The 12,926-nt window shown below is 39.8% G+C and overlaps 1 protein-coding gene across 1 annotated transcript in view; it reads left to right on the top strand.

Annotated features, from left to right (window-relative positions):
- The first annotated feature begins 208 nt into the window (after positions 1-208).
- The window catches only part of LOC109047032 (GTPase IMAP family member 8-like), a 34,174-nt gene continuing 21,456 nt past the window's right edge, over positions 209-12,926 (top strand). The window contains exons 1-3 of the mRNA XM_042748667.1: positions 209-383; positions 10,091-10,723; positions 10,937-12,647. Of these exons, the coding sequence (XP_042604601.1) occupies positions 251-383; positions 10,091-10,723; positions 10,937-12,114 (1,944 nt within the window). The 5' untranslated portion in view covers positions 209-250 and the 3' untranslated portion in view covers positions 12,115-12,647. The remainder of the gene's footprint in view (positions 384-10,090; positions 10,724-10,936; positions 12,648-12,926) is intronic.

A 12,926-nucleotide genomic window follows, 5' to 3' on the forward strand; every position in this document is an offset into this window, starting at 1 on the left:
TCCATTTACAAATGAAGACAAAGCAGAAATGGAGAAGATTAAAAGAATATTTAATTTCTAATAGCACTTCACCTTGGTGCTTTTCATTATACTGAACTCTCACTGTTGAACCAAAGTGTGATAGATTTTGTAGAATCCACAGAATCTCAGAAGGCTGTGAGTCTGTATGGGAGTTGGTACGATGTGATGGGTGTTAAAGGACCAGAGAAGCACACAACAGATCTCAGACCTGTTTGATTGTATAGAGAGCATGAAAACTGAACCCTATTCTCTTCAGACATATATGAGAGCTCCAGAAAAGAGAGTCAGACATGAACTAGAGGAGAAACTGAGAGTGAGAGACAATGAAATCAAAGAATTACAGAAGAAAATGAAGACGCTGGGTAAGTGGATTCATTTATTTCTCTGGAAAAAAGAAACTATGTGAAAACAGAAATAAACTTACAGGTTATTTACAGTACAGTTCATCAATAAATACCTTTTTTGCATATAAGCTACCTATTTTTAAGAGAAAAAAATGGATCAAAAGTATAATCTTAAACCTTTTTTGTGAGCAAAATTGTTGAATCTTTTGCAACTAATGACTAATGAGGGGGTTCAACAGAAATTTGACTGGTACTGAAAGATAAAACCACTTCACGAAACAAATATATATATATGGAGTGTGTAGTGGAGTAGCCAGCAGATGATCAGTGGAACAGTTGTGTGTGTAAATAATGTCCAGTTGGTTACCTGATTTGTGAGTAGCCACAGTTAACACTCACTTGAGGTCAAAAGAGGTGAGCAAAGTGTGGAATTCTGCTGCCTGAGGTTTATCTAGGTGGATGCTGAAATCTTGAAAGAGATGCATTAACGAAAATGCTAGTGTGCTATTTATGAAGGCTATATCTTTAACACCAAGCATTTCTGCAGATTCTGTTGATCTTCTCCTTGATTCCTTTAACTCAAAAGTTAAGAATATTATTGATGATATTGCTGCTGTTATAGTCAGTAAGAAAACAAGCAAACAGAAATCAGCTTGGAGAAAATCAACAGCAGTACAGAGTATGAAAAGACAATGCAGAAAAACTGAGCGGATGTGGCAAAAGACGAAACTTGAAATTCACTATAGCATCTATAAAGACAGCCTTCATGCTTTCAATGTGGAACTAGCCACAGCTAGACAGAGTTTCTTCTCAAACCTTATAAACAGTAACTTAAACAACACTCGCACTCTTTTTGCTACTGTTGAGAGACTGATAACCCCCCAAGTCAGATTCCCAGTGAAATGCTCTCATGCAGCAAATGCAATGAGTTTGCTTTCTTCTTTTCTGAGAAGATCAATAATATCAGGAAGGCGATTAGCACATCCTCAAGTTATTCAGAGGTCGGACAGATTCGACTGCAATAACAAAAAGAAGATACTATGTCTATTTTTGAAAGTGAAAGTGAAAGTGACGTGACATTCAGCCAAGTATGGTGACCCATACTCAGAATTCGTGCTCTGCATTTAACCCATCCGAAGTGCACACACACAGAGCAGTGAACACACACACACACTGTGAACACACACCCGGAGCAGTGGGCAGCCATTTATGCTGCGGCGCCCGGGGAGCAGTTGGGGGTTCGGTGCCTTGCTCAAGGGCACTAAGTCACGGTATTGAAGGTGGAGAGAGAACTGTACATGCACTCCCCCCACCTACAATTCCTTCCGGCTCGAGACTCGAACTCACAACCCTTCGATTGGGAGTCCGACTCTCTAACCATTAGGCCACGACTTCCCCGTACATGAAGCACCCTGGATTCGAACCCACGACCTCAGAGATTCGGAACCAGTGCCTTAACAGAGTGAGCCACATTAGTTGACGCACTCTATCAAATTGCTATCAATTTGAAGAAATTGATAGCAAAATTTTGGAAGAAATAGTGCAGCACCTAAAATTGTCAACCTGCTATCTTGACACACTTCCAACATCTTTTTTCAAAAGTGTGATTATCTGTTTAGAAGCAGATCTCTTAGAAGTGGTGAACGCCTCACTTCTTTCTGGGACATTTCCAAACTCGCCCTTCCTGAAAAAGAGCAATCTTGATAACACCATTTTGAGCAATTATAGACCAATATCAAATCTTCCTTTTATAGGCAAGATTATTATTAAAGGTAGTTTTTAATCAGCTGAACAAATACTCCAATGGATACCTGGACAATTTTCAATCTGGTTTCTGACTGCATCACAGCACAGAGACAGCGCTTATTAAGATAATAAATGATATTCGCTTAAATTCTGATTCTGGCAAAATATCAGTGCTGGTATTCCTAGATCTCAGTGCTGCGTTTGACACTGTCGATCATAACATACTACTAGAGAGACTGGAAAACTGGGTCGGGCTTTCTGGGATGGTACTCAAATGGTTCAGGTCATACTTTGAAGGGAGAGGTTATTATGTGAGTATAGGAGAGCATAAGTCTAAGGGGATGTCAATGACATGCAGAGTCCCACAAGGCTCAATTCTTGCGCCGCTCTTGTTTAGCCTGTATGTGCTCCCACTAAGTCAAATAATGAGAAAGAACCAAATTGCCTATCACAGCTATGCTGATGATACCCAGATCTACTTAGCCTCATCGCCAAATGACTACAGCCCATTGACTCCCTCTGCCAATGTATTGATGAAATTAACAGTTGAATGTGCCAGAAATTTCTTCAGTTGAACAAGGAGAAAACTCAAGTTCTCAAGGTGAATGCATACCTTGACTCTAGGGGTCAAACACCTGAAAATCAAGTCAGGAATCTTTGTGTGATTCTGGAGACAGACCTTAGTTTCAGTAGTCATGTCAAAGCAGTAACTAAGTCAAGACTTTGAAAAACTTGTTCATCACCAGCAGGGTGGACTATTGTAATGGTCTCCTCACCGGCCTTCAAAGACCATTAGACAGCTACAGCTCATCCAGAACGCTGCTGCCAGAATTCTGACTAGAACCAGAAAATCTGAGCATATCACGCCAGTCCTCCGGTCCTTACTCTGGCTTCCAGTTATGTTTAGGATTGATTTTAAAGTACTTTTACTTGTTTATAAATCACTAAATGGCCTAGGACCTAAATATTTTGCAGGTATGCTCACTGAACATAAACCTAACAGACCACTCAGATCATTAGGATTGAGTCAGTTAGAAATACCAAGGGTTCACACAAAACAAGGGGAGTCTGCTTTTAGTTATTATGCCGCCCGCAGGTGGAATCAGCTTCCAGAAGAGATCAGATGTGCTAAAACATTAGTCACATTTAAATCCAGACTCAAAACTCATCAGACAAGACATCCGAACTGATTGCACTGTATTTTATATATAATCATTTTCTAACTTTAACTGTTTTAAATCCATTTTAAATTGATTTTGAAATCATTTTAAAAGTATAATCATTTTCTATTCTTCACTGTCTTTATTTCAAATCAATTTTTAAATCATTTTAAAAGTTTAAACAGAAGGTTAAAATAAGTGCTGTGAAGGTAAAGAGAATGTGGGCAAAGAGATAGATATAGATATAGATGTTATGAAATCTGCTTTGTTTACAGCAGACTTGTAATTCCAGACTAATAGGAAAAGAAAGTTGTGTATTAGCAGACATAGTAAAAGTGTGCAGGTTCTGTCAAAAATGGTAGTGATTTTGCCAGGCAAACTCCATATATATTCTTCCAAACTTGATTGATTGGTAAGATTGTGATTATTATTTCATTACAATGGCAAGTAGGGTTGCAAAGGGTCTTTACAAAAGACATCTGAACTTATTGTTTTGAGGAAAAAAACTCAAGAATTTAGGCAAAGTGGCTGAGAAAAACTGTAATATAGCTTTGCGAGCAGGGCTGCTGTTCATTCAGCATGAGACTCACATGATTAATAATGTACATGACAGTTCTTGCATTCAAAATGAAAATGGCTAGACACAGTACACAGCATATTATTTTGAGAAACACTTTTAACTTGACATAGCATTTTGAAAAAGCAGAAGTACTGGAAAAACTGTGAGCTGAATCACACCTAGATATCTGTCTAGTCTATTGCATGTTTACTTTAAAAAAAAAAAATAAAAAAAAATTCTTAGAGCTCCGACACTGATCCATATTTAAAATATTTACAGCCACCACGTTGAAACTATCACATTACTTTCATCACATCACATGTGACAATAAAGTGACTTGACTTGACTTGACTTGACATCACTATTTTTATTCTGATGAAGGCTCTCACACCGAAACGTTGATAATAAAAGCAAGTCTATACTTAAACGAGTGTGCAGTTTTAATTTTTCTTTAAGAAACTTAAACATGAGTTCTAATTCAACAAATTAAACACACACACTTAGGCTAATGATACACAGGGCAACTTTTTGAACAATTTTGCTGGGCAGCTTTTTTAATCAATGTTACTTGGGCTCTTTCCCATTGAGAATGGGTAACAAATTTCTATCTGGATACTTTAGATCAGTCATGGGCCCTGTGTCTTACCTAGTTGTCCGTTGGCTATGACATAGGCAAAAGACAATTTTTGGGCCCCCACCCCCTTAAAACTTAAAAGGTTTCACAACCCTTGAACTAACCTCAGGGGGTCAACCTCAGGGGGTCAGTTATGTGCATTGTAAAATGGCCAAACCACCTATCCACCCAGACAAGTATAATCAATTTCAAGACCCACCAAAATATTTGAGATCAAATAACAATTTACATTACTGTAAGCTTAGTGGACAGCCTACCAAAATTACTTCAAGAGCATAACGACAACTCAACCAGGAGGCCATAAAAGAACCCAGAACAACATCTAAAGAACTGCAGGCCTCACTTGCCTCAGTTAAGGTCAGTGTTCATGATTCAACAATAAGAAAGAGACTGGGCAAAAGATGGCATCCATGGGAGAGTTTCAAGGCAAAAGCCACTGCTGACCAAAAAGAACACAAAGGCTCATTTCACATTTACCAAAAAAAAAAAAAAAAAAAAAAAAAAAAAATATATATATATATATATATATATATATATATATATATATATATTATATATATATATATATATATATATATATATATATCTTGATTATCAGAACATCATACCAACAGTCAAACATGTTGGTGGTAGTGTGATGGTCTGGGGCTGCAGCTTTAGGGCCTGGACGACTTGCCATAACTGATGAAACCATGAATTCTGCACTCTATCAGAAAATCCTGAAGGAGAATGTCTGGCCGTCAGTTTGTGACCTCAAGCTCAAGTGCACTTGGGTTATGCTGCAGGACAATGATCCCAAACACACCAGCAAGTCCACTTTAAATCCGATTGAGATGCTGTGGCATGACCTTAAACAGCCCATTAATGCTCGAAAACCCTCCAATGTGGCTGAATTTAAACAACTGGGTCAAAATTCCTCCACAGCGATGTGAAAGACTCATTGCCAGTTATCGCAAATGCTTGATTGCAGTTGTTGCTGCAAAGGGTGGCACAACCAGTTATTAGATTTAGGGGGCAATTACTTTTCCATGTAGGGCCAGGCAGGTTTGGACAGTTATTTTTCCCTTAATAAATGAAATCTTTATTTCAAAACTGAATTTTATATTTACTTGGGTTATCTTTGTGCAATATTAAAATTTGTTTGACGATCTGAATCATTCAAGTGTGACAAATATATAAAAAATAATAATAAAAAAAAAACAGGAAAAAAAAACAAAACTTTTTTACACCACTGTAGCTGCAAGCAGCAAATAAGGGGCCAAGCACAATCAGAGGCAAAATAAGGAGCTAAGCATGGCATGGAGCGGCAGACCAACTGCAACAATAAGTAATTAAAGGCATTTTAGGATTATTTTCATAAACTGTTGGGTCTGATGGCAGCTGTGTCCAACGTGATACCTTTTGGCCTGCTGTACATGAGACCCTTGCAGTGGTGGCTCAAGACCAAGGGGTTTTCCCTGAGGGTAAATCCGCTTCGCATGATCAAAGTCACGCGGCGATGCTTTTGTGCCTTAGACATGTGGAGGAAACCGTGCTGGGAGCTCCTTGTCGTCGTGTAATGCTAACGACGGACGTATCTCTTACCGGTTGGGGAGCAGTCATGAGTATCTGTGGAGCGGCCGCCATCTCATGTGGCACATAAACTCCCTGGAGATGCTGGCCATGTTTCAAGCTCTGAAACACTTTCTCCCAGACCTAAGGGGCAACCATGTGTTGGTGCACACTGGCAACACAGCATTGGTCTCTTACATCAACCACAAGGGAGGTCTGCGCTCGCGCTCCCTTTACAGGCTGCTTTCGCTGAGAGCAGTTCACATCCCTGGGCATTTTAATCAGGGAGCACACATCCTGTCGACACAGGGGCTGAGGTTCGGGGAATGGAGACATCTGGAGAGTGTTTGGCCAGGCACAGGTGGACCTGTTTGCGACTGAAGAGACTTTGCACTGTCCCCTCTGGTTCTCTCTCACTCACCCAGCTCTTCTTGGACTGGATGCTATGGTACAGACTTGGCAGAGGCTTCGTCTGTGCACCTTCTACACACATCGCTCTGCTCCCGGGAGTTCTTGAGAGAGTGTGCCGGGACGGGGTCGTTTTCTCTTAGTAGCCCTGTTCTGGCCGGCCTGAGTATGATTATCAGACCTGATTTCCCTTCTCGACGGCTCTCTGTGGAAGATTCTGACGGGGCCCTCCCTCAGCCCGGAGTGTTGGAACTGTGGGTGTGGCCCCTGAAGGGGCACAGCTCATAGGTTCCGGTCTCTTAGGTTGTTGAGACCATACTCCAGTCCAGAGCTCCCTTCACGAGGAGACCGCACTCCTTGAAGGGAACCTTCACTTCTTGATGTGGCAACCACCAGCCCGATCCAGTTAACTGCCCAGTTGGTTCAGTGCTGGAGTTCTTGCAGGTACAGTTCTTCACAGGGCTTTCCCACTCCACCTTGAAGGTTTCGGTGGCGGCCCTAGCTGCTTACCACGCCCCTTTTGGTGGTCGGTCTTTCGGGAGAGATCCACTAGTTACATGTTTCCTCCGCGGTGTGCTGAGGCTGAGTGCTCTGGCCAGAGAAGCCTATGCTAAGCGGTGGATTGGGATGCTATTCCATAGCCTTGAGTCCTCTGATCTCCCCTCTCCCTTGGGGGTCAAGGCTCACTCCTCCAGAAGTTGGCTTTCAGGATGCTGTGGGATTTACACTCCGTTTACTTTGTCAGGTTCTATACCTGCATTTTGAGCCACTCCTGGCTCCTTTTCTCTCACCTTAGCTGTGCTCTTCCACACTAGGCAGGGATTTGTAAGTCTGGCAGCGTGGGCACACTCTTTCCCAAAGCATTTAGATGCAGCTCAATTCCTGAAGGGGTACGTCTCCAGGTTACGCATGTAACCATGGTTCCCCAAGGGAACGAGATGCTGCGTCTCATTGTCATACTTCTGGCATCCCTGCGAGCGCTTCCTTCATTCTACCAGAAGCTGTCGCTGTATCAACCACACGTCCTTTTAAGCTCCCTGGTCTATACGTCACCCCGCTGTGATGTCTCGCCCATCCATTGGACTGATTACACACGTGATTCAGAGCTTGGTCATGCTGGAGGCGTTCCCAAAGTGTTTTGACGCAGCATCTCATTCCCTCTGGGAACCATGGTTACATGCGTAATCTGGAGACGTTTTCAATGTAAATCAAAATGGCGGACAGAAAGTTCGGTAGACTATGGCATATTTGGCATCTATGGCGTGGTGTGGCATGGTCAGTGTGAGGTGACAATGGCACACACACAAAGTTTTGGTGTCAATATGTCAATAAGTCTTGCAGAGATACAGCCTCAGATGCTGTTTGGCATGATTCCAGCAAATTTGTTGATGTGTTAAACGGTAACTATTTCATATATTGACACAAAATACATCACTTTTTGTCAGCATGGTCCGAAGATGAATTTGGTGAAAATTGGACCACCGGTCTAGGAGGAATTTTTTTATTCAGGTTTTCAACATGAATAAAATAGCGGACAGGAAGTTCAGCTGATTATGGCAAAATTGGTATCCATGCTCTCGGCATGACCCAAAGAATATATTGAGATAACTTTCTTCACAATAGGCCGATTTAATCAAATGTTATTAGCTTATTAGCTTATAACTTTATAAGTTGCCCCCAAACTTTTTGAGTACTGTCAGAGCATGGTGCCAAAGACACATACTGAGTTTTGTAATGGTACGCCAAAACAAAACTGACAAAATAGAGAATGGCCGATGCCAAAAATGGCTGACATGGGAAAATTGGGTATGGTTCGACTCTCGACTATGGCATGCTCTACTGAATCTAAATAGACCAGTTTTGTGATTTTTGGCCAAACCATTCAGAAGTTATAAGCAAAAATGGTCATTTTTCATATCTCTTGGCCACTAGGTGGCACTGCGCCGAACTTTGCAAGTAGCCTTAGGTCATGATTGTTATAACACACCAAGTTTGGTCTCAATACACCAAACTGTTGTGGAGATATAGCCTCACATTAATTTTTGTGTGCTCTTCATCGAATTTGTTCACGCGTTATTCAAGAATGGTTTGACTAATCAACTTTCTTTCCACAAATTTTTGCCAGCATGGTCTGAAGATGGTTTGAGCCAAATTTGGTGAAAATCAGACAAACCATCTAGGACAAGTTTGAAAAAGTAGGTTTTTTGAATGATTAAAAAAAAAAAAACAGTGAAAAAAACTAAACCTTCCAATTTTTACATTTTGGTGTGAGCCAAGGATTCAGAGGAATAATAAAAAAAAATATTCTAGACCTTAACGTTCAAAATTTATTAGCATAAATATAAATAAAACATGGGATAAGTGGTGGCGCTAGAGAGTTTGAGTTAGAGACACCAAATTTGCTGTGGTTAATGTGTAGACTGTCCTCTATCTGTGTGCAACATTTTCCACACTTTCCCACAAGCGGTTCTATGGGCTGCCATAAACTCCCTTTTGGAAGAAAAATAAGAATGCCAACAGATACAATAGGTGCCTATGCACGTTCAGTGCTTGGCCCCTAATAATATAATAAAAGTACAGCATTTCCTTTACTCCAAAAACAAAAACAAAAAAACAAACAAACAAGAGAGTCTTAGTCTGGTATCTTGCTTCTAGTCATGGCCAATACAGCATAATTTTTTATAACAAGATTTTGGCCAAATGTATTGTGACAAGAGGGGCGGGGCGCGAGAGCCATGGGAACGGAGCGAGGCCGATGGAGTAAATGTTGTTGGATGACTTCCCCATTTCTCTCCTCTTACACTGTCGTCACTCCTCATTTTATCCTTCCGGAGCTCCTCTGTGGAACTCGAGACCGGTGAGTGGCACAGGTGTCCAATGGCTCTCGGCCCCGCCCCCGCCCCTCTCGTCACATGTATTAAGCGAACTGAAAAACAATGTTTTAATGAAATTTATATATAAAATACATTTTGTTTTTTTTTTCTGTCAGATTCAAAATCATGTCACTCATGTCAAATGATAAGCATTAACAATAACTGGTTGAAAAACTGTACTCTTACTCACTCTTGCGGTTGAAAAAAAACATTATTTTATTAATTTCTTTATTCTCTTAGTGTAAATGGCCTTCGCCAGCAACACATGATAGTTACATTTTTAAATAAAATTGAATTGCTTTAATGATCTCAGTTTGTTGACACAAAAAGAGTGTGGTAAAAAAAAATACTGTATGTTGGTTTTCTGGCCATAGTTCTTACCACATTAAGATGATCCACAATGTGTAGTGACACATAATAAAAATAAACACTGTAGAGTATTACTTTTGAGATTTTTTTTCAGTGATCAAACTGTCATGATAAACACATGATAATACTATTGATAACAGAATAATGAATATTTTATTGGCCTTTGCGGAGTACACACAATAAACTTCAGTAGACTACAGCTTGTCAGACACAGGATGTCAATATAAGATATTAATCAAATAAAAAAAATCATGTGAATGACTAATGATTATAAAATGATTATGTGAATAAATTACTATAAATTAATTTAAAAAAAAAACAAGGATGAAAATGAAAACAACACACAACTTGCATGTGAGGATCTAAGGATCCTTCAATGTGAATGCAGTATTATTTTATAACTAGTTTTTTTTTTTTTGACACAGTTCCAGAGTGTTTGAAGCTGAATCTGGTTGTGTGTGGGAGTAACAGAGAATTAAAATCCTTCATATCAAACCTGATCCTGAAGCAGAGTGAGAGAAGATCAGAGCTGAGCTCAGAGTGTGTGAGGAGAGACGCGGAGCTTGATGGACGTCTGATCAGTCTGGTGGAGCTTCCAGCTCTGTTCAACACTCAGCTCTCAGAGGAGGAAGTGATGCGTCAGACTCACCGCTGTGTGTCTCTCTGTCATCCTGGAGTTCATGTGTTCATCATCATCATTCCTGATGCTCCACTGACTGATGAAGACAAAGCAGAAATGGAGACGTTGAAGAAAATATTTAGCTCAAGAATCAACAAACACATCATGATCCTTATAAAGCAGAATTCAGAGCATCGGACAGCAGAACTAAATGAAGAAACTCAGCCTGCCATTGAGAGTTTTGGAGGACGACATCATTTCATTGGTCCAAACACACAACCATCTGTGTTGATGGAGAAATTGAAGCAGATGGTTGAGGAAAATAGTGGTGTTTCTTTCTCCACAGAGACAATGATGGAGGAACAGATGGAAAAACTGCTGAAATTTGAAGAAATAAAGAGGAGAATCCATTCTTTAGAGACATGGTTTCAGTCACAAGGTAATGATCAGGAAATCTGCAGGGATTAAACACTTTTCATGACTGCTAAAATCTACACAGATTTGTGAGACAATAACATTATTTGCAGAGATCAGAAGAAACAATATGATTAGTACATGATGTTTTGGTATAAATTACACACAGTGTTCTCTGATTATCTAGATAACTGACAATCTTCACTTGAAATATAATTTTTCTTTGATCTATCTTTAGATTCAAGAGAAAGAGAAGATGAACTGAGGATTGTGCTGCTGGGAAAAACTGGAGTTGGGAAGAGTTCAACTGGAAACACCATTTTAGGAAGAAAAGTTTTTATATCAGACATTTCTCAAACATCTATTACTAAAGAGTGTCATAGAGAGACAGCTGAAATCAACAGCAGACACATTACTGTGATCGACACTCCAGGACTGTTTGATACTGAACTCAGTAATGAGGAATTCCAGAGAGAACTCACTAACTGCATCTCCATGATTTTGCCTGGACCACATGTGTTTCTCTTACTGATCCCAGTGGGACGATTCACTCAAGAGGAGGAAAAATCAGTGAAGATCATCCAAAAGACATTTGGTGAAAACGCATTAAAGTACATCATATTGCTCTTCACCAGAGGAGACTTTCTGAAGAACAAAATCATTGAACAGTATCTGGGAGAACCTGGATCTACACTTAAAAACCTGACTGAAGCATGTGGAAACAGATTCCATGTGTTCAATAATGAGACTGGAGACCGAACACAGGTGACTGATCTACTGCAGAAGATAGACAACATGCTGAAAGTGAACGGAGGGAGTTACTACTCATGTAAGATGTTCAGAGAGATGGAGAGACAAATACAAGAACAACAGAAGAACATACTGATGGAGAAAGTGGAGCAAGTGAACAGAGAAAAAGAAGAACTGATGAAGAAACATAAAGAAGAGAAAGAGAGGATGAAGATGAAGATGGATGATCATGACAACGAGAGAAAGAGAAGAGAAGACAAATATAAAAGAGACATTAAAGAAAGAGAGGAACAAGAGAGAAAGATGCGAGAGGAGATGAAGAGAGAACGAGAGGAATGGGAGAAAAAGAAACAACAGGAAAGACAAAGAAGAGACGAAGAGGAGGAGAAATGGAGAAAGAAAGAAAATGCCATGTTAGATAAATATTATCAGAGACTTAAACAAGAGATAGGCAGAATGAAGATGATGATGGAGGAAGAAAGACAGAATCATGATCAAGACAGAAAGAGAAGAGAAGAAGAGCATGAAAGAATGAGAAAGGAAGAAAAGGAAACATGGGATGAATATTACCAGAAACTTGAAAAAGAGATAGAGAGAATGAACATGATGATGGAGGAAGAAAGAGAGAATTATGATAAAGAGAGAAAGAGAAGAGGAACAGTATAAAAAGATACATTAAAGACACAGAGGAACAGGAGAAAAGGATATGAGAGGAGCCGAGGAGAGAACGAGTGGAATGGGAGAAACAGAAACAACAGAAAAGACAAAAAAAATAGGAGAAGAAATGGAGAAAGAAATAACAGGCAATAAGGATGACATAATCAGAGACTTGATGGGAGAAAGAAGATCTTCAGTTCAAGCATGAAGATAAGAGAATCCAGCTGAAACAAAAATACACTTGAAAAATGCACTTGATATGTACTGTCTTATTTTAGAACAACTTTACATATGTTTAATTAAAGAGGTTGACCGATTGATCGTTTTTGACGGTCAGCTATCTGCAAAAATCCATACCAATAGTTTTTCAGGTTGCGTCCTTTGCTGGAGCAGCTGAGAGGGGTCCACTGTCAATATACTGTACGAGAGCGGCCTCTAGAGGTGAATCACTGACGCTTTGTGTTGTTTGTTTTGACACGTGAAGCTGTGCACTGCAGACGGCGGGACACTAAAGATGTGGATTTAACACAAACAAAGTAACTGTATGTATACTATAGTCCATGTATTTATATCATTAAAAAGTAATTGATTTGTTGACTAGATGCTGCATTAGTGGAGAAACAACAGCAGTATGTTTGCTGTCTAAGCTAAGAACATTAGCAATACCTCAAGCGGTTAAACCTAAATGTTTAATGTCACAATTGTTACCATCTATTTGCTTTGGTTTATATCCAGCTGGTCACATGCTTGCCTTTGTTAGCTAGCGGAGTTGCGTAGGCTGTTTAAAGCTAATGATTTGAGAAAGCAAACTGATATGTTCA

This window comes from Cyprinus carpio, chromosome B22 (genome assembly GCF_018340385.1).
Source record: "Cyprinus carpio isolate SPL01 chromosome B22, ASM1834038v1, whole genome shotgun sequence".
NCBI classification, from domain to species: Eukaryota; Metazoa; Chordata; class Actinopteri; order Cypriniformes; family Cyprinidae; genus Cyprinus; species Cyprinus carpio.